Below are 20,205 nucleotides of genomic sequence, written 5' to 3'. Positions count from 1 at the left end.
CATTTTACTGTACATACATTATATTAATAAATTACAAATTTGTATGTTGCTTTTAAAAGTCAAGCAACTCTTGAACAATGACTGACCTCATCATGTTAGATATAATTATCTAAATACATATGTACATACATATATAAGCAATTATACAAGATTACGTACACAACATGCAATAAAATCAAGTAAATAAATACAAACGGATACATACAATATATAAGCAAACAACGTAATAATACATGCATCCAATCTGATAAGGTATAAAAATGTTAAGAATATAGATCACTACTATCATGAAATAAAATTAGACCACAAGCACATATCAAGCCGAATCAACTGTCAAACATAAAAATTACGTTTTCGACTCCAGTAAGTAATCTAAATAACAAAACGAGATATTTTTGATGTTCATCAATTTTGCATGGGGGCTAATTGTATATTGTTATTATTCTGCATATTCGTCTGGCTGTTTGATGACATCTTTAGTTTCCGTTATAATTTGACACAATTCGTTTGCAGTGTTGGTCATGTTGTAGTGGAAAATATCTTTAAAATTTCTAAGCTCTGCAAACAAACACGGATTAACGATTAAACTCTCGATTTTAATTAGAAATGATTTAAAACTCTTTGTGTTTATTACCAATAAGGTTCTTAGCTGGTACTATTTCCACTATCGCTTCACCAGAACCTGCTTCGTCGTCGTTATCCATACTCATAACAATACGGGCCAATCCCATCATTAGTTCTCGATCGGGGGGGGGGGAATTAATACCTTTATATCGATGCAGGAGAATTCCTTGGGGGTACTCTGAACAGTACACGTTCCCTCCTGTGCTGAGTACAACCTGTATTAGTCGATAAATACAAGTTATTAGGCACAAAATGTCCTTGCCATAAAAAATTTTTGTTTGCTATCTATTTACCATACTGAAAACCGAATTCAGTGCATAAATGAACCCGAGTTGAATTCTCGACAAGAGTGGAAATGTGCAGAGGAACAAGGATTGGTTAACTTTAAGTCCAGTAATTGCCAGGAGCAATTTAAGAAGACAATTTTTCATTCTTTGGGCATCAGAGAAGTGTAAGATGTCGTTAACGGTTTCTGCACAACAGAGCAAGCTAAATTCCCAGTCTGTTTCCGAGCAAAGATCCTAACAAAACAAAATATATATTTTTTTAAAGTCTAGTAAGTATGTCAGGCACAAAACACGATACTTACAGGGAGGTCAGTTAATACTCCTGAAAAATGAGACCGAATACGGTCACGATTACAAGCATCACACTGCTTGCGCCCAGCCATCCAAATTTTGCAGCATATTAATGACCGCACGGGACGGACCGCTGCCCTCAATTTGCTTCGCAAGTCAAGAATGTTTCCCAAACAGAAACGAGAACTTAAGATTTCGCTATACCGACGACCCACGAGAGGGGAGAGTTGTGAAAGCGACCCCTAAATTGACATTCACATAATAAATAAGTAAAGCTTCTAATTAATTTCATGCCATTATTAGACTACGTACCGATATTTCAGACACTTCCCATGACCAACTTTGAAAACCATGATAATATTCTATTTGTCGTTGGATTTTTTCAATTTGTTCAAATAAACTTGTCGACTGATGCAATATAGGTTTATCTTCGTAACCCATCTCCATAATAATATGACGCTGCTGGGAGATATATCAATAATTTTGAATTTGACCAGTGCACTAAACTTTTTATTTAAGTCATTGCCAAAAAGAAAGCACGCTTACGAAGGGTATTAAAGACTTGTCGTGTGGGAGAGACCTCATGTCACATTGATCAATCCAATTAAAAGCAATTTTGCGTTGGAGTAGCTCGTGCAGATAGATGGCTAAAGATAATCCCTTTTTATCCTCCCAAGTTTTGATATAGCGTTTTATGGCGGCAACCTATCCATAAAAGAAACAAAATGATGCAATCAGTTATTAAACAATGGAAACTTTCAATAAGTCAATAAAACTAGAATCGTTTAATTACTTGGAGTCCGGTGAAGAACGAAGCCGCGTCGAAAATAGTGTCCATAAATTTATTGAAAAATAATATGTTGCGACTTATCATAGCATTTTGTCTCAAAATTGACGTGTTTGTCCCTGTGGTGACACAATTAAAGAACTCTCATACTCTAATCGATAATCACACATTGAAATATTTAAACTCCCCTTTGTTAGTTCAAAAACTTACCCACGAATTCAACTAGTATTTTCAATTGGGTTCTAAAATGGCTACGACCACTGTACTTCAAACAAACGGCGTAAATTTCGGAATTGTCCTCATTACTCGTGGTTGGTTTGAATAGAAAAACCTGAACCAGAAAAATTATTCTCGTCATATTAACTACCAACCAAGAACCTTGTTCCAAAAATTACTCACCTCTTCAAACAAGGAGCACAGAATATACAACTGACAAACTGATTGACAGTCTAAAAAGCTTGTCACTTTAAGTACAAAACTTCCCCCAGGACTCAAAACTGAAAGGGCTGCAATCATTTCTACAAATTGTAGCTCTTCTGTTGCGCTCTCTTGTTCCATGGGATTCGTCCGAACATCAATGCTTCCATCCGCAGTGACCAAATCCACTGGATGTTGAAAACTTTGACATTTTCTTTGGACTTCCTCAATCAGACTGTTGAAGTTTTTCCTGTTCATAATGTTCCCCGTCGTATCTTTTAGAAAAATCCAGTTATTCAAAGACGTAAATGTCAAGTTATCCGCATTCATCGCAGTCCGAGCACTATTTCCCTCGTAGGTTGGATTCAGGGTGGTCGCGAGCCAGTCCCACTTTATAGCAAAATTTGTATTGATGAGCATAATTGGTATGAAAACGAATTTTATCGAATAATTTACCTTAATGGTAGGATAATTCGTCGATAGGTAGTGATTTGTTGCCGACACGAAGGCTCCACCGGGGGCTTCACACAAATGTATGGAGAGAAATTGTGGAATCACATTTCCTCCTGGTTTGACGGCATACTTGATAATATTTTCAGGCACCAGAGAAAAAGTGCTGAGGCACTCGTACATTTTGCACCTATCGAAAAAAATAGGGTGGATAATTTACTTTCATGAGGTTACAACAATAATGAATTAATTCAAATCAATAATGAGATTACAATATTAACAATAACACTTTTATGAGGTTATTTTGCACATACCAGGCCTGGTTGCAGAATTCGGGATGAAACTCTTTCCTCACCATTGGAACCACCCCACCAGACCTGTTCATTTGCCTCATGTGTTTCTCCCTGGAGTCCAACGGGTACTTAGCCAAAAGGCTCTTCGTCTCATTTAATTCCTGTTCAAGATCTGTCAATTCAGTTGCCTAAGAATCATAACAAACAATGTTATAAATATTTATCTTATGAAAAATTTAGCAATCAATTATTCTTTAATTGACTTTACCGTCCATTTTGGAAAGTAGAAGAATCCCTTGGGCTTTGTTCCAACCCTTTCGTCAGGAGATTTGAGGCATCGTTTCTTCTCCCAGATGTCTTGAACTACAGTCTCCATATTTCTTGGCTGGACAATTCCTCTGTCAAAATTGGGAGGTAGATATTTTTTAGTAAATGATAACAATTGATACTCGACCGATTGAGGAGAGCGAACGGAGAGAAAGAAAGAAGTGAAGATGAAGATGGAGGGGGACCAGGAGCACGTTGTGTCATAGTTCAGCTAGATTTACATAGGCAGAGCAGCAGGACTTTCACTAACCAGCAGACCACTAGCTATGCAAATTCAGATGAGAAATGTATCATTTTTTCTATGCAAAATATGCATGCAGCGTTAGAAATTATGAACAACGACTGACCTCACCGAAGACCCCATCCCATAACCACGGCCAATGAATATTTAAAGTACTTCATTGCGTCTGTAGTTAAGAAAAATATGTAATGGTTCACCATATTTTTGGCACAATGATTAAATATGTCAACATGGTCTAAATGTTGATTTTCAGTTTTCCGATTGACATAAAAATTCTTATAATACTTATATAATTGTTCTTTTATTGATCATCATTGACGCAAGTTAATGATTTCATATATGACAACTGACCTTTCCTACGCATATATTATGTCTCCTTGCATACATGGGGAGACACATTACGCATACCCACCCGATGACCTCATAAATGCATATTTTAAACTTGTTTTATTGCATGGAGGAATGCACTCAAGTCATCAAATTTGTTTCGCTTGTGTACAATAATTTTTAGGCATGGTCCACATTAAAGTTTTCCAATTCTTGCAGACGAGGTTAAACAATTCTGACTTTTATTGACATGATCAAGCATGCAGGATACTTGCAAAAATCTTATAGATAGTTTAAGAAAGATGCTTACTTCAATCATCGACATATTTACATTATGTCCTGCATGTAGGGGCATGAAATGCTAATAAAAGTGCTGGGAGTCTCGAATGAAATTCCATTTTGCTCAGTGTCTCGACTTTGTTGTATTTCTTGCTTGTTTTATCATCTTAGCAGACTGCTCTCGGTGGGGATGATGACGTGGTGGTGGTGTTTAGCAATGGGTGTGGCCACTCTGCTCTCGTCTTGTGAGACGGCCGTTCTCCGTCACGGGGTGCAACAAGTGTTCCACCCGAGTCCGAGAAATTCAAGGGTAAAGGCCTAACATAATATATATAATTCTGTAATACAAGTATGCACTCAAATTTAGCAGAGAAAAATTAAAGGTTTCAACCCTAAAAAAATTAATGGGTTAAAATATATCATTTGGAGATTCGTTTTTCCTAGGGTTTGAATTTCTAGGGGTGTTACACCCACAAAAAGACGAAAATCTGCATGCAGAAGGCAATACAATCGTAGGAAATTACAGGGAATTAATATTTAATCTGCCAAAATATATTGAAAATAGTATATCTTTAAACCGCATTGTTATTTTTCATAAATATTATTTCTCAAATTCTTTTTTTTTTAAATAGCAAATAGACCTCTCTTACCCGGACCTGTCGTACCATCCGCTTCCAACATCGGAATATTTCGGTCCGAATTATGTCCCCACAACTTCCGACGACAACTACGGAGACAACATTCCTCATCCGAAATTTTTATACGTGGCCAATCTCGCCAACGCGGCTGCTGTTTATAAAACCATGTAAACATTTAAACAAATGAAAATGCATATGCACTTTATCCAACTTTCACTTCTTTTCTCTTTCAGTGCTGATTGTTTACACATCAAGCTTCAGGTGAGTCGATGGTCATTTTTAACCCCCTTATATAATCAGAAGCTGCTCAAGTAACCCTTAATTTGACCCTGTTTCATAAAACGCACAGGCTGCATATTCCTCCTCTTCTGACCCAATAAGTCCAGTATACGATGGCAATACCAAGGATTATGCTTCCTCCGCCCAGAAATCGAAGTAATTAATCTTTCAATTGAGGTCTCCGATTTTGAGCAAGCTAGTGTCGATCGATCACAAATTTAATTAGGGTAAAATTTTCAATAGACACGTTTGACAGAAATATTTGCCTCTGAAGATGAGAAAACGCGCAGTAAATTTGGAAAGTGTGGAATTTTCAACTTTACGACGCGATTTTTCCTCTTCGAATGCAAATATCTGTGCCAAACTTGCGCATTGGCAGATCGTGTCTGTGATAAATTGCATACTAATTAAATTTATTATCGATTGACACTAATTTGGCCAAAATCGGAGTGCATACGCTGGGAGATCTGCATCGTTAGTTCGATATTAGATTTTGATGAAACCACACACAGTTGACAGTAATTATCTATGCAGCATTACGTAAATAATTAAATACGATCGCTCGCTCACCAGGTAAATGCAAATCCTCGCGTACGGATTCCATCATAATTTCGTTTAAGCTGAGCATTAAAAAAATCCTTAAACACATTTATATACGTAAGGCTGCATACATAATTATTGTGGTTTCATCAAAATCGAATTGCATATGTATAAATAATCTTTCCCACAAAACACGATGATTTACTAGTTAAAATCTAAATCAAGCTGAATATATAATTAAACTTTGTGGCAGTTTTATTGGAGGTAGAAGTGGTGCTGGAAATTCAGACGCCTTTGGTCCGCGGTCTGTGGAGCTTGATGTAATTCTTTTTTAACTCCTTATTCGACTGCATGTCCTAATTGTCCTAATAACTTATTTGCAGCTTAATGCTCCCTCTCAAAATCGCAGACTTGAAGAACTTAGAGATGGGATTATAGATTTAATACGTCGTCTTCAACCGCGTAATGGTCACCCAGGAATCAAGTAAGTTGTAGCGACGTGGTCTTTACCAAGTCTCGACGAGACCTCCATGCGAGACCTCCATGTTGTATTACTCGCAGATGCTCACCGATTTTGAAAAAATGAGTGCCAGTCGATAACAAATTTAATTAGTATGAAATTTGAGAAAGACACGATCTCCCAAGAGGAGGAAACTCGCATAGTAAATTTAGAAAGTATAAAATTTGTCAACTTTAGAAAGCATTTTCCCCTTTTCGGATGCAAATATGTACGTATTCATTTCGGAGAAAATAATATAGCAATAAGTGCAGTAAATTGAATTCCATTGAATTTATGTATAATAAATTAGTACGGTAAATATTTTTTGTCTCGTATTTCCTTCATATTGTTAAGGATTACTAATCCTCAGCAATCCTGGATTAGAATGTCGTTGAAATAAATACTTGGCTCGGTCAGAGTGAAATATTTCGAATTAAAAAGATAGCTATGTTTCTAAATTGCAAACATTATGCATGAGTTGCCAAATTGTTACAAAACTATGAGACCCTTAATTTTTATCGAATTTTGTAAACTTTGACTTTATTTAACGATTTTTAGGCCGCTGAGTGGGCGACATGCTTTGGTAAGTTAAACTGATCTTGGTTAGAATTTATTATGTCAAGGCATTGTTAGTTATCCCTAATTAATTTATAAATTTGCTCCGATGTAAAATACTGATGAATCGTGACGTATGTAAATATTTGTAGGATGGATTTGTTGATGGAGGAATAGGAGCAACTTTCGACAGACGTGATGAGATAGTGCTTCCGAGTGCCGTCGTAACTTTCGACAATTTTCCAGCATAATTCAAGTCCACCCGAGGGCGGCGTCTTTTTCTCCTATACGGACCTTAAATTAACCTTTCACCTTAAACTTGTATGCACCAGGATATGCACTCTTGTCATCTTAGAATATGAATTGCAATTATTTTACATTATTTTTCATTTTGTTACTATTTGCAAAATAATTGCAAAATCAAATAATGCTTCGCTAAGTCCTAAGTATAAATAGTTAGTTGGTAATGTCCAAATTCTTGTGAGACGACCTATGTATTCATTGTTCAATATTTGATTATACAAATTTCGCTGAAACCACACTTTCCAATACTTTGATATGTAGTTTTTATAAGTTTTTTATGCAGTTTCCGTCTAACAAAATTTATTTCATGCTTGATTTAAAGAGAGAAAAGTTACACTTCTTTCATGAATAAAGTGAATGAGAATTAAAGCGCATCTACAAAAGCATGCAAAACTTTGATTCATTTTCATACTAGAACTAGAGGTGCCAATTCATGCAGGCTTTGGTAACATCGTGAAATAAATACGGAAATTCTGTAAATTTACAAACTCTGACCAAATTTTACTCATATTTCGAAGAGAAGTTAGCTTACAATTTTTTTTTATAAATTTACTTAGATTAAGGGTGGTGGCGTCTTTTTATATTGTAAAAGTTTGTAAAATTTGGGATTTGTTCTTATCACCACACAGTTCACTCCTCAGGTCGGATTGTTCATTCTCTTAATGCCCACCATTCTTGGTCTTCTGCATAAGCATTCGACACATATTCGGAAAACGGTGCGTTGCGGTGCTGCTGCGCTATGTGAAGTATTGATTTTCTGAAGTGCATGTAATTCTCCTCGTACACAATTTCCTGTTCCCTCCCAAAACCAACGACACTTTCGCCAAACACAGTCAGTCGAGAATTCAGCTTAATTTTAATCATGTAAGAACCCCATCAAATCTGTGTTAATTGATTAAATGGTACAGTATGCCCTTAAAAATTGACCTGTCTGAAATATTTAGGTCATCGTCACAAGCTGCAGCGCAAGCGGAATCGGACGACGTGAAACAGCAGAGAGAATTAGCTCACGACAACCTGATGGGACTTCTGGGTCAGGTGGACGACGTGAAGGAGAAGATGGTCGAAAACATGGAGAAAATGGCGGAACGTGGCGAAAAGTTGCAGGAATTGCAGGATCATTCCGGTTAGTAGTCCAGGGATGACCAAAAACTTTGTTAAAATACCGTATTTTGGGCACTGTTCTTCCCAAGGTATGGATTTCTGGGGTTGTTGCACCCACAAAAACACGAAAATCTACGTGGAGAAGACAGCAGTCATACAAAAATACATGATTTGTAAAGAAAACCGGTATCAAAATCTGTATTTTCGTATGACTGTTGTCTTCTCCACGTAAACTTTCGTCTTTTTGTGGGTGCAACTCCCCTGGAAATCCAAACCCTGGGAAGAAGGGAGATCAAAATGCTGTATTGCGACAAAGTATTTTGGTCATCCCTTGTTAGCACATGAGCAGATAAGGTTTGATTACGGAATATACTCAAATATATGATGTATCTTATCAGATGCCATGACCCATAACGCGGCCCAATTGGCGAACAAGATAGCTGCACAACTTCCGAAGGATGAAAAATGAAGAAGATTGGGAAGGAATTTTAGTAATTTACGCTACTGCTCAGCCTTATTGTTCATCTTTACGACTTATGTAATTGATTACTCACCATGCAGTCTTGCCCTATTTGGCTTATCAACTCTGTCAGATTTTTATTTTGTTTTATTACTACTGAGGAAGAGGAATTGCATAACAATAAATATTTAGCAGTTAATTGAGGAGTATTTTATAATACTGTGTTTATAAAATGTGCATCATTTTCTTCTTAAGCAACTTTTGGTGCAACAATCTTTATGTAATAACTTATATGTAAGTAAGGACTAGGAATATTAGTTGGGTTTTATAGTTGGTAGTAGTAATGGTGAAATTGAGAGATTATTGTGGGCAATTTTATGGCACACAGTTCGTTTTTCACATAATTTCAACCTTGTTTATACTCTAAAGTTACATAATTTAGTTGAGTTTGAGCTGGTATAACAACATGGCTTGTTTATACACACAGTGCGATCTAGGACTAGTTCGATGTTCACGTTTATATACGTTTTCGCCTTAAACTAACAATGAAGGTCTCCCAGCGTGTGTTCTCCGATTTTGAGAAAATTGGTGATTACAAATCTAATTAATATGAAATTTGTGAATTTGTGATCTCCCAATTGGCACGTTGGGCAGAGATATTTGCATCTGAAGAGGAGAAAACGCGCAGTAAATTTGGGAAGTGTAAAATTTGCTAACTTTAGGGCGCACTTTCTCTTCTTTGGATGCTAATTTATCTGTCAAACCTCAGCGTTAGGAGATCGCGTCTTTTGCAAATTTCATATTAGTCGAATTTGTGATCGATGAGTCGATGACTAGTTTTCTCAACCTCGGAGAGCATACGTTGGGCGACGTCCATTGTAAGAAATGAATATATATGCAATTTTCAACTGGACAACGAAAAACATTATATTAAAGTTGTGCATTTAAATTAAATAAATTGCAGAGGAGTCAAATATAATCACAGGGTGACATTCATGCTTAACAAAAAGCATCATCATCATCACATTAAAACTCTAATGTAGGGTACATATTTATAAATATTATGGTAATGTGGTGACGATAGTAATCACTAGAAAACTGGAAATAGTACGTCTACGTATGTAGCTGTGGCTATCGTCATAATCTCTACATTCGACGTCACACTAAATATCAGTAGCAACAACTTACTATAATTACTCAAAGACCCATTGCCACAATCGTAAAAATCAATACATTTGTAACCATTTCTGGGAATTTATTTTAAAATTCTGGGCGACTAATGTGTACAGCAAGTCTTTGCCAATTGTTTAAAGAAATATACACTCCAGATTTTGATAGTTTTTGAAGGGGGAGATCTCAAGTTTAAGAAGCCTTTAGAAAAATTGGAACTCATCAAAGCTGGCTTAAAAAATTCTATTAATCGCCTTACTGACAACTAATTTGTCGATAAAATTTGTTTTGACGATTCGACGACGATTTTGGCAATGAGTTATTGATTCCTACTTTAAGGACTGACTATTAATTAATGAGTAGCAACGAATTGTTGGATGGGTGGAGAGGAGGCATCAATTTTAGTTCGTTTGACATCTAGCACGGCAGTCCAAACAGGGTTGGAAACTCGGTCACGATTCCTTTGACGATGGACTGATCTCGTCGAGATACTTCTTCCTCCTCTTGAATAATGGATGAGAAGCAGTGGACCAAGTCATCGTGACGATGTTTGTGCTCGATAAAGTTGGAATTTCGTATTATCACTTGAATCAACTTGAGGTAGGAGGTTCGCGTCTGAAGAATAATTAGAACGTTAATTAATCTTAGTTCGAGTCCATTAATTCCACAAGTTGATTTACCTCGTCACCAGCAGAAAGATCTGTAACACATCTCGTCACAATATCGATCAATACTTTGATGTCGTTTGTATAAAACAAATCTGCTCCTCGTTTCGAGGTGAAGATGTCCGTGGTAAGTTTTAGAACCGAGTTTGGAATGCTCCTCTTATGTGCGAGGAGATCAACGGGGTCAACTGTATGCAAATTGGTTGTATTTTTAGTGGAAAATTATCTTAAACAGGGCAGAAATGAAATTACCTCCACGGTTCAAAAAGTAAATGACTTTTTGCGTAAATACGTTCGCATTGTGACGCCTCTCCAACGTGGCGATAATCAAGTTGTCCTTTTCTCCGAAAAATTGGAGATTATAGGCAAACAGACAACCAACCTGGACACACCAAAAAATCAATTACTATTCAAGTCGTTCTATTTCTTATCAAATAGAATAAACATTTGATGTTATCCAACTCACCATGCAGTCTGTAATCTTCTCATCTTGGTTTGGAGGGTTTTCAATGGTTTCGAAAACAAAATCAAGAAAAAACGAGTCCAAGTAGTCTACAGACGAAAAGTGTAGATTATGGAAGAATGATGAAAGGTGATTAATTATTAATGATTAAAGTATTTACGAGATTTCTCTCTCTCTCTCGACTTACCGTAATGTGTTATAGGAATGGGTTCTCCAGAACTGAGGAGAATCACGAGTAGGTCAGCACACATTCGCATCCTGTCCGCATTGTCTTTGTTTTCTCGCATTTCTCTGAATTAAGGATATAAATGCATTTAGTTTTATGACGTTTATGAGTAATCAAGATGCAATAATATCTCACCTTGCCAGCTCCATAGGCAGGATGGAATTAAGGAGAACGGAATGTGCTTTCTCATCAATGCAACACATTGCTTTAAAACAACCCACTAACTTGGTTCGAATTGACCAACGCGTTTCCATCTGGTAGTACAACACGAGTGCATTAACACTTCGATATTGATCTGATTCCATCACGAATTTGGAAATGCTGGGGTCCGCATCATTCTAAAAATCATTAAACAAATTGAAAACTAATAACATGGTTAAAAGAGGAAGTTTTGCACTTGCATACCAAAATTTTATTAAGTTTTCTCAAGTTATCCAAAATCATGGATTCATCCTCATGCAAGGCCCAACTCCTTTGCTGCTCATCTTCTTTGCACTGCGTCAATCGATTGAATATGGTCCGAATCGTTTTGGCATCTGGACTCACTGCAATTATTCCCAATTCTTGGCTCACAGCGCGTGGAGTGACCTCCAAGTGGCTCAGAAGTAGTCCCACTTTGTCCCACTCGTCACGTCGGAACGTTTCCTATGAAAAGTTTCTCATTTTATGTCTCATCTCTACATACATCATACATTTAAATGTTTTCATTCTTACAATCACGAAATTTAGCACAGCTTCAGTAGCATCTTGACTAAGTTTATGGCTCAATCCGGTCGCATTCCTGACAATGTCGACCAACTCGGCCCCAAGAAGACTTCCATTAAATGGAGCTATTAAATCGTCCTGACTGAATCTCCTGCCAGGGGGACGTCTCGGCTTTCCACAACCACAATCATGATCACAATAAGGAGGCGGCTCCTGAAGTAGGCCCATGTTGGGGAAGAGGTCATGGTTGTTGCCCTCTGCTCGGTGACCCGTCAAGTCGTGCGATCCTCCCAAGTGGGGTCCAACACAGACCGTACTTCGTACGTACTCCGCCACCAGGTCGGAATTGTTTATGATTCCCACTTGCTGCGGCATGATGGTGTGTGGGTGGATAACCTGTTAATAAAATTTACAATGCTTATTACCAGCAGATCGTAATGATGCGCAGCTAACAATGGAGGTCTTCCAGGTCCTCCAATTTTGGCCAAATTTATGTTAATTGATCACAAATTTGATTAATATGAAAATTGACACTAGTTTAGTCAAAATCTAAGAGCATACGCTGGGAGATTTCCATTCATTAGTATTTGTACTTATAAAATGATCACCTGAAGTTGTGAGTATTGTACAACGTCATCCTGATACGGTTCAGCAGGAGGAGGGTGTGGTTTCCGACTACTCTTTTCCTTCTTCTTTGACCTCTCGCTTCCTGGGGGGAATGCAATATCGCCCCCGCTGGAAACATGATGCTGCTGCTCCATCCTGCCTGACGGGGTAGAAATGAAATCGCCCTGTTTCGGCCGACCCGGTGACCTTGCTGGGGGTAGAATTTGTTGCTGCTGGTGATGATCTCCCCTGTCCCGTGGAGATACTTGCCTCTGCTCAATAAATGACAGAAAATTAGATCACACCACATTTATATAGGCCACGGGAGAGAATTAATCATGCAAATGAGCTTGTTCCGCATCATTACCTTATGCCCATCGTCATAGTTTGTCCCCTCTGCCGCTTTCTCCCTCAATTGGGCTACTTCTCTATCAATCTGTTTCACATGTTCTTCCGTCGTATATGGCGACGTAACAATGTTCTGTCTGACGGCACAAAGTAGCTCCAAAGTTGGCAAATGGTCACGTCTCGCTCGTCGTATTGCTTCATCCAAAAAGGCGAGCAGGCCTTCGGACGTGGTCTCTTTGAAGACGTGGATAAAGTTGATGGGGACGAAGCCGACGTGCCCGTGAGCGTCCGCGACCCGCAGCCAGTTCTTATCTCGGGCGTGTGGTTCGAGAAAGAGGAGGAGGTCGTGACTCCGAAAACCGAGTGTTTTGTCGTTGATGGGGCGAAACTCGTACAACCCACGCAACATCTGGAATAAATAGAGAGAGGGGAGATTAGAAATAGGCAAGGTCACAGGGGTCAGAGGTCAAGATGAGAGTGTGTACCTCGATGTTATTGGTGGGTGTGGATCGGTGGAGGAGGAGGAGGAGGAGTTGCCTCTTCTGCTGGGCTTTCACTTTCCAGCTGCAGCAACTCTTACCGCGATCGGTGGAAAATCGGGGCAAATAAGCATGCTCCAGTTTCTGCAAAAAAACTGCTCGTTGTATGAGAAAAAAATTCATGTTGAAATTATGAGAACATTTATTTGAAAAAATAATGACAATAGTATTCCATAATCGTGAAGGTGGTTTTATACGCCGGCATCAGTATGCAGATCGAAATGGCTGGGTAAAATGTTAAATTTTCATATGTCTATGAAAAAAAACAAGTACTAATTAATAAGTCCTACCCAAAAATTCAGGAGTATTTTTTTAAATCATTGTTTTGGGAATTAAATAAAACCCTTTATTTAACATGATGTTCACGGTACATAAATACTATGCGATCTTAACTAAAACTAATTGAAATAACAAATCACAGCGTGCATAATATGCATTGCATATACAGCCTCAAGGTTTTCTTTAATTAGTAAACTGCAATTTTTTAATCGCAATTTTTATAAAACAAACTAGATTTACTATAAATCTATGTAGGTTACATTAGATTGCTACATTTAACTATATAGTTCTATGTAACAATTAAGAGTATCTATGTACTATTAACTTAACCATACATTTGCATGTATTTATACTTGCGAATTGGCATGAAATCAATTTGAATTGGGAATCAGGAAGAATTAGAATTGAATATTTTCAAATCGCTCCATGGGATGAAATCTCTTCAAATGTGACCCCAGATTTCCCTTTTGAGTGAAGCTTTTTCCGCATTGGGGGCACGGATGACGCAATTTTAAATGGACACCGTTCAGATGCAGAACCATGGCACTGTTTGAATTGAACTTCTTGCCACACTTGGCACAGGTGACAGCTTTGACCTTTTGGATAATCTTGGCATGGGTGGTCAAGTAATTGATGTGTGAGAAAGACTCCTCTAAGTATTTGACCGGTTCGAGATTTGCTCCTTGGAGGTAGTTTAGCTGACCATTAAATTTGTTAAGTAGGACTCGATGACTCCTCCAAACTCGTTAAAATCAACACATTTTTAATTATTTCTCCGCTCTAGTAATTTACAATTCTGCATACCAATTTTTAGGTCGTTGCCAATTAAAAAAAATATACACTCCAGATTTTGACAGGTTTTGAAGGGGGAGATCTCAAGCTTAAGAAGCCTTCAGAAAAATTGGAACTCAGCGAAACTAGTTCAAAAAACTTACCGCAATTCTATTCATCAAGTTACTCACTACAAATTTGTCGTCCAGAATTTTACGATAAATTCCCAGAGCTGAGCAATGATTAAAAATGTGTTGATTTTGACGATTTTGGCAATGAGTCTGAGTCATCGAGTCCTACGTCAAACTGTCCTTTGTCGAGGAAGTACGTCTCTTCAGCGTGTGAACGGGCATGACGCCGGAGGAGAGGCGACGTTCTGAATCGCTTGTTGCAGATGAAGCAACCGTGTCGCCAAGTCTCTCTCGCCTTCGCCAACTCTTCTTTGTTCATGTGGAAGAACGTGTGACCCAACGCGCTGTCCGCGGTACTGAACGGTTTCCCACAAATTGAGCAAGAATGATATTTCCGACCTTCGTGAGCGTTAATGTGTCGTTGCAAGTTTTTCCGATTTAAAAATATTTTGTCGCAATGTTCGCACTTTGCGTGGAAAATTGATTTCCGTTCTAATTCGTCCCAGTTGAGGTGGGTGTGCGTATGAAAGTAGGCACTCTTCGCGTCCTTGAAGGGGCGATGACACATTTTACATGTGAACGTCTTTTCCGGACCTTGTTGATGATTTGCGAGTTGTTGTGCGGAAATAGATCTGTTTGTTGTACCAGCAGCAGAGTGACCTTTGTCGTGATCCGGATATGACCCCTGCAAAGCTAGAGGTAGTATTTTCCTCTGGTAAATTGGGACCCATGGCCAGTCCTTCTCATCCGGGATATTGAACAACCTTGAAGTGTCACCGAGGAATGGAATTTCCTCGCAATAACTCTGCGCACATTTGCATAAATAGCTCATTAGAGAATGCGATATGAATTGATATAAGTGAATTTAGTAGGAAATTTCACCAAGATACTGGAAGAAGTTGAGGGGGCTGATAATTGTGACTCTGCAGGTTTCCAGTTTGTATTATCAACGAAAGGTGCGTACTGAAGTGATTGATTACGATGTATAAAGTGCGAGGTTGAGAGTCCCTCATTTTCATTTCCCTTCAGCATTTCTATGTACTGTTACTGTTACTGATTCTAGTTTTGATCTATGCTTATCTCCTCGCACCCAAGGGTTTATCCTTTAAATCCTTTAAATTATGCACAGAGTAGGAGACAAATGATCGATAAGTTGACTTCAGCAAATTTTACCCTGTCTTACCGGAAACAAGAAAGATGTGAGTTGAGATTTTGAGAACTGTGACAAAAATGTGACTACGAACGAATCCACCTTTGACCTGTTAATCCAGGACTTGTGAGGCCGTGACACTTTATCAGACTAATTCGCACAGTCCAAATCATGAGCTTTCAAGCTTTATATTGAAAAATTGGCAAATAGTATTCTAAATATTTGGAGAAGAGGAATAGCCAAATTTGTATACTTATGCATTTGGTATAAATATGTATGAAGGAATGTGAAGGAACATGAGTTTCTTGAGACAGCAAAATGTATGTACATTGGGTTAAACTAAACTATTAATGTAAACGAAGACCCACCATCAGTAACAAAATTTGCATAACTGATAATTCCTACGCAATATTATGCAACGTATATGACAATGTCCAGCACAATGCATACATTTCTAATTATTATGTAATACATGGTCCAGCAATCTAAAGTGTAAATTGAGACGATTTGGATTATTGCATTGCCTTTGCCTAAGTAAATTTGCATGCATACAGCTTTTTCATTTAAATCAATTGAGTTAGTAAATACAATACTCTGCATAAAATAGTTATTCTGATATTATGTATTTAATTAATTTTTGTCATAATCTTAACTTAACCTTGTTCCAATAAAGTTGCGAATTTTTCATGTAAAATGTTTCATTTTTCATGCAAGAAAACTGCTTCGCATGCTACCCTTCAAAATTCCGCGAACGTGGTGTTTTATACGTTTCTATTGTGTCTTTGTGCCGATCTGCAAAATTATTTTTGCACATTAAATAAATAGTTACTATCATGTCAGAACTCGAAGATTCCGTTGTTCCGCGTAATAAAAATAAGGTAAAACTTCTTTTGAATGTTAAAGGCAAACAATTTAATTCGTTCATGATTACAAATTTCGCTTGCACTTTTTTCTCAAATTTTTGTAACTTTTGGTTTTGTTATGCAGAATTCCGTCGACATGAACGATGACGACGACGAGTACGACAAAGACTCCATCGCCACTCCCCCAAGCGGAGTTATCCGTCTAAATGTATCCAAGGCTGGAATGGAAGGTCTTGATTTGGACCGGATAAACAAAATTATTAACGACACTTCCCGTGGTTCCAAGTTTTACGAACACAAAAAGAAAAACCAGGAACAATTGCGTAAAAAAGTTGCTGATATGCAGGCTCAAGTTGCTGCGTTTTCTGCAGAAACGCTAGCCAAGGCTGAAAAACAAGTGGGTGTGGTTCATAAATTCTATTTCTTTTGTTGACTTGACAATGATGATTATGACGATATTTTGGTTATTTTAGGCCGACGTACTCGCAAAACAATTGGAGGACAAGAGAGATTTGTCACGAATTATTGTACACCTGGACATGGATGCGTTTTATGCTTCGGTGGAAATGCGAGATAACCCAAGTCTCAAGTAAGGAATTTTCATATTTATATAATTTTGGATTGTTAAAGTCATATATATTTATTTTTTTAACAGGGAAGTTCCCATGGCTGTTGGTGGAAATTCTATGCTTTGCACGTCCAATTACCATGCTAGGAAATTTGGTAAGTATCACTGATGGGTAAAATACAGTACTTTGATCTCATTTCTTGCCAGGGTTTGGATTTCCAGGGGTGTTACACCCACAAAAAGAAGAAAATCTGCATGGAAAATGCAGTAGTCATTCATACGGTATGACTTATGGGCTTAACACACCTGGAAATCCAAACCCTGGCAAGAACGGAGCTCAAAATACTGTATTTTGACAAAGTATTTTAGTCATCAATGGACTAAGTATTTGAAAACACTCAAAACTCGCCCATGAAGTTAATTTAGTATTATTACTTTCTAGGTGTTCGTGCCGGAATGCCGGGTTTTATTGCGAAAAAAATCTGCCCGGACTTGACCATTGTTCCCGTAAATTTTGCCAAATACAGGGCCGCCAGTAAAGAAGTTGAACAAGTTTTGGAAGAGTATGACACCGAAACTCTTTCCGTCTCCATGGACGAGGCCGTTTTCGACATCTCGCGCTGCTTGGAGGAGAGAAATTCCTTCTTGAGTGGAGAACAGTCCGAAATGACCGCGTCCGAGCTGGTGGAAGAGATTAGAACCAAAGTTTTCGAAGCTACAAAACTCACCGTGAGCGCCGGGATCGCTGCGAACGGTTTACTAGCCAAAATATGCAGCGATATCAACAAACCAAACAATCAATATTATCTCGAATGCAGTATCGAAGCCATAGAAAAATTTATGACGGAACTTCCAGTCCGAAAAGTTTGTGGAATCGGTCCCGTAACGGAAGTAATGTTGAAAGGATTGGACATCCAGACTTGTGGCGACCTTTGGAAAAAACGTGGAATAATTCATCTCTTATTCAAGCCTGCAACGGCATCTTTCCTCCTCGCTGCCTCAAAAGGGGTTGCAGGTTCGTTCATGTCGCTGGATTCTGAAGGGGACGACGTGAGAAAGTCGATTAGTTGTGAGAGAACTTTTGGAAAGGCGACCAAGGAAGAACTGAAGCAAATGTGTCACGATCTTTCCCAAGAATTACAGAAGGATTTGGAGAAGAAGGGCGCTACCGGAAAAACTATCGCGCTGAAGATCAAAACTACACATTTCGACGTAAAAACGAGGGCACGATCTATTGCCGAGTATACTTCGAATGCCAGCACGATATACAAGACGGCTTGGTCTATTTACATTTCGTACGAGCAGGAAATTCCAAACTTGCAGTTACGCTTGATGGGAGTGCGAATATCAAACTTGCGATTCCTCTCGGATGAAGATGACACCGAAAATGGTGGAATAATGAAGCAACAAACCCTTTCGCAACTATTTAATAAACCTAAAAAATATACGTGTCCCTGTTGCGAGCAAGAATTTGGCTGTATGCGAGGACTCGGGACACATTTGGATGACTGTATGTCATTCGCGAATAACAATGGGCAAGTGAAACAAGAGGTGAAGAGTGAAAACGGTACCGAGGAAGATCATCTTCGACCCGAAGATGATCATGGCGACGACGGACTTGATACGACGTGTCACGCGACATGTCCCGTGTGCAATCGATCCATCAAATTCAAATCTGAAGAAGAAATCGAGGTCAAGATGAACACGCACATTGACGAATGTTTGAACGTCTCTGTCATGAAAAGTATTATGCGTGAAGGGACGACAGAGCAGGACGCTCAACCTCAATCCCAACTACCATGCAGTAGTAAATCCATTTTTACTCCTCCGGTGTCAGGACAAACAGCCACAAAACGACACCTCGACCAAGAAGACGACCAAGTTCCGGTCAACCCAACTCCTACAAAATTAAGGGCGGTCGAAACAGCAGATGAAGCCCCTGCCTACTCGAGGTCAAAGCCAAACAATACTCTAAAATCCAAACCACGTAAAGGTCAACCTTCAATCGATTCTTTTTTCAAACGGAATTAGGTAGTAAAAATATTGATTTATGAATTTCTGAATAATTTAGTCGTTTGATACATATTGCGTACACTCAGGCATACTTTGGCTTTCCCTTGTTCTAATTAATCAAAGTCTTACAACTGTGATATTTCTCTTACAAAACGAATATTGTATTGTGTTACATGACCAGAATAAATATTTGTTTCATTGAATTCCATTGCATAATGTACATAACAATAACAATGCATACTTTGCATTCCTCCCTCGCATATTGTCGGTCGACGTCAGTTATGAATTATCAATCGTGCATAATTGAATGGAAAATTTTATACATTTGCAAATTTAATTGCTTCGGTAAAAGAATTATATGTGCAAACATTTATGAAGCCCTCGTTAATTTTATTACGAGCGAGTGAGACAATACTGCAAACACATGTACATATGAAGTATTATTGATGATGATAATACTCGATTGTGCTTTTGCGATGTATGTATGTACTTAGCTGCATGGACTTATTTATTACAGACAGATTGTTATTTAATCATCATTAACTTTAACAACATTGCAGCAGCAGCAGGATTTTAAAACCAACCCGATTTAAGTAAATGGCTATGGTAAATGGTAACAAAGTCATGAGCGAATGTCATTTAGTTTCTAATGTTGTCTCTCTCTTCTGGTCTGGTGTGAAGGTTAATAGTACATGTTGTAACGCATATGTATCTGCTGCTCTGTGCTTTGTAAATAATTTCATGTGATGGGATCTCCCTCCTGATTTTATTATCAGTTATTATTTATTAGATAATTGCATGCACTTTTTTCCTCCATGTCATGTCACCAGATCAGATGGCACTGGCAGATCGTGAGATGATTTTGTCCCCACTAATTACACCACTTGGATAAATGATCAATATTCATTCCGCTAATTAATGCTGCCGCACAATTTCCACAGATCATTTTATTTGTATTTGGTTAAATGCAAATATCGATGCGTAGTAGGAGATTACCTTGTAAAACT

The 20,205-nt window shown here is 38.2% G+C and overlaps 6 protein-coding genes across 9 annotated transcripts; 3 read left to right on the top strand and 3 right to left on the bottom strand.

Moving 5' to 3' along the window:
* Positions 1–36: 36 nt before the first annotated feature.
* LOC118438395 (cap-specific mRNA (nucleoside-2'-O-)-methyltransferase 2-like) lies at positions 37–4,235 on the bottom strand. 2 transcript variants are annotated; one of them, XM_035858565.1, is made up of 12 exons: positions 3,418–4,235; positions 3,171–3,337; positions 2,863–3,046; positions 2,389–2,796; positions 2,200–2,320; positions 1,996–2,108; positions 1,749–1,907; positions 1,515–1,664; positions 1,214–1,444; positions 918–1,145; positions 635–839; positions 37–558 (listed from the first exon to the last, which is right to left on the bottom strand). In XM_035858565.1, exons 1-12 carry the CDS (start codon positions 3,523–3,525, stop codon positions 440–442), a joined length of 2,193 nt encoding a protein of 730 aa, XP_035714458.1. In that variant the 5' UTR covers positions 3,526–4,235; the 3' UTR covers positions 37–439. The 2 variants fall into 2 exon arrangements, with proteins under 2 accessions (XP_035714458.1, XP_035714459.1); XM_035858566.1 differs by having other exon boundaries at positions 1,515–1,661.
* Positions 4,236–4,378: 143 nt separating this feature from the next.
* Positions 4,379–7,511, top strand: LOC110858122. The gene is made up of 8 exons (XM_022106794.2): positions 4,379–4,633; positions 4,956–5,128; positions 5,195–5,222; positions 5,311–5,396; positions 6,034–6,100; positions 6,164–6,264; positions 6,838–6,862; positions 6,987–7,511. The coding sequence occupies exons 1-8, from the start codon at positions 4,403–4,405 to the stop codon at positions 7,083–7,085; spliced, it is 810 nt and encodes a 269-aa protein (XP_021962486.2). The 5' UTR covers positions 4,379–4,402; the 3' UTR covers positions 7,086–7,511.
* A 235-nt stretch (positions 7,512–7,746) lies between these two features.
* LOC110857995 (vesicle-associated membrane protein 4) lies at positions 7,747–9,680 on the top strand. The gene is made up of 3 exons (XM_022106615.2): positions 7,747–8,001; positions 8,082–8,263; positions 8,640–9,680. Coding segments are annotated over exons 1-3 (255 nt in total). The 5' UTR covers positions 7,747–7,999; the 3' UTR covers positions 8,711–9,680.
* LOC110857996 (NCK-interacting protein with SH3 domain) lies at positions 8,831–16,034 on the bottom strand. Of its 3 annotated transcripts, none has more exons than XR_004836750.1 (13): positions 15,788–16,034; positions 13,370–13,518; positions 12,904–13,293; positions 12,539–12,808; positions 11,940–12,326; positions 11,631–11,870; positions 11,361–11,563; positions 11,187–11,290; positions 11,003–11,088; positions 10,789–10,918; positions 10,552–10,724; positions 9,549–10,486; positions 8,831–9,240 (listed from the first exon to the last, which is right to left on the bottom strand). XR_004836750.1 is itself a non-coding variant. In XM_022106616.2 (12 exons), exons 3-12 carry the CDS (start codon positions 13,291–13,293, stop codon positions 10,289–10,291), a joined length of 2,181 nt encoding a protein of 726 aa, XP_021962308.1. In that variant the 5' UTR covers positions 13,370–13,518; positions 15,788–16,034; the 3' UTR covers positions 8,831–10,288. The 3 variants fall into 3 exon arrangements, 1 of the variants encoding a protein (XP_021962308.1); XR_004836751.1 differs by having other exon boundaries at positions 9,563–10,486; XM_022106616.2 differs by having other exon boundaries at positions 8,831–10,486.
* Positions 13,721–15,790, bottom strand: LOC110857994 (zinc finger protein 320). The gene is made up of 3 exons (XM_022106614.2): positions 15,487–15,790; positions 14,774–15,409; positions 13,721–14,400 (listed from the first exon to the last, which is right to left on the bottom strand). Exons 1-3 carry the CDS (start codon positions 15,634–15,636, stop codon positions 14,101–14,103), a joined length of 1,086 nt encoding a protein of 361 aa, XP_021962306.1. The 5' UTR covers positions 15,637–15,790; the 3' UTR covers positions 13,721–14,100.
* A 292-nt stretch (positions 16,035–16,326) lies between the features above and the next one.
* Positions 16,327–19,402, top strand: LOC110858005 (DNA polymerase kappa). Its single transcript, XM_022106628.2, has 5 exons — positions 16,327–16,632; positions 16,742–17,014; positions 17,091–17,206; positions 17,273–17,340; positions 17,628–19,402. The coding sequence occupies exons 1-5, from the start codon at positions 16,588–16,590 to the stop codon at positions 19,214–19,216; spliced, it is 2,091 nt and encodes a 696-aa protein (XP_021962320.1). The 5' UTR covers positions 16,327–16,587; the 3' UTR covers positions 19,217–19,402.
* The last annotated feature ends 803 nt before the right edge of the window (positions 19,403–20,205 follow it).

Source organism: Folsomia candida, unplaced genomic scaffold (genome assembly GCF_002217175.1).
Source record: "Folsomia candida strain VU population unplaced genomic scaffold, ASM221717v1 Fcan01_Sc020, whole genome shotgun sequence".
NCBI classification, from domain to species: domain Eukaryota; kingdom Metazoa; phylum Arthropoda; class Collembola; order Entomobryomorpha; family Isotomidae; genus Folsomia; species Folsomia candida.
The sequence above is the reverse complement of the archived record's forward strand: the minus strand, read 5'-3'. Positions and strand labels throughout refer to the sequence as shown.

Bases quoted from the DNA above. Each gene is read 5' to 3' on its own strand.
- LOC118438395 (XM_035858565.1), bottom strand. From the start codon at position 3,525: ATGGAGACTGTAGTTCAAGACATCTGGGAGAAGAAACGATGCCTCAAA. The intron at 2,321-2,388 runs GTGAGTAATTTT...TTTCTGGTTCAG, and splicing joins TGTGCTCCTTGTTTGAAGAG to GTTTTTCTATTCAAACCAAC. The intron at 1,908-1,995 runs GTAATTAAACGA...TTTTATGGATAG, and splicing joins CGTTCTTCACCGGACTCCAA to GTTGCCGCCATAAAACGCTA.
- LOC110858122 (XM_022106794.2), top strand. From the start codon at position 4,403: ATGCTAATAAAAGTGCTGGGAGTCTCGAATGAAATTCCATTTTGCTCA. The intron at 4,634-4,955 runs GTAAAGGCCTAA...TTTTTTAAATAG, and splicing joins CGAGTCCGAGAAATTCAAGG to CAAATAGACCTCTCTTACCC. The intron at 5,397-6,033 runs GTAATTAATCTT...ACTTTGTGGCAG, and splicing joins TCCTCCGCCCAGAAATCGAA to TTTTATTGGAGGTAGAAGTG.
- LOC110857995 (XM_022106615.2), top strand. The intron at 8,264-8,639 runs GTTAGTAGTCCA...GTATCTTATCAG, and splicing joins GGAATTGCAGGATCATTCCG to ATGCCATGACCCATAACGCG.
- LOC110857996 (XM_022106616.2), bottom strand. From the start codon at position 13,293: ATGTTGCGTGGGTTGTACGAGTTTCGCCCCATCAACGACAAAACACTC. The intron at 12,327-12,538 runs GTGATCATTTTA...TTTTATTAACAG, and splicing joins TACAATACTCACAACTTCAG to GTTATCCACCCACACACCAT. The intron at 10,919-11,002 runs GTGAGTTGGATA...TGGTGTGTCCAG, and splicing joins AGAAGATTACAGACTGCATG to GTTGGTTGTCTGTTTGCCTA.
- LOC110857994 (XM_022106614.2), bottom strand. From the start codon at position 15,636: ATGCTGAAGGGAAATGAAAATGAGGGACTCTCAACCTCGCACTTTATA. The intron at 15,410-15,486 runs GTGAAATTTCCT...AAATGTGCGCAG, and splicing joins CAACTTCTTCCAGTATCTTG to AGTTATTGCGAGGAAATTCC. The intron at 14,401-14,773 runs GTAGGACTCGAT...TTTAATGGTCAG, and splicing joins TCGACAAAGGACAGTTTGAC to CTAAACTACCTCCAAGGAGC.
- LOC110858005 (XM_022106628.2), top strand. From the start codon at position 16,588: ATGTCAGAACTCGAAGATTCCGTTGTTCCGCGTAATAAAAATAAG. The intron at 16,633-16,741 runs GTAAAACTTCTT...TTTGTTATGCAG, and splicing joins TTCCGCGTAATAAAAATAAG to AATTCCGTCGACATGAACGA. The intron at 17,207-17,272 runs GTAAGGAATTTT...TTTTTTTAACAG, and splicing joins CGAGATAACCCAAGTCTCAA to GGAAGTTCCCATGGCTGTTG.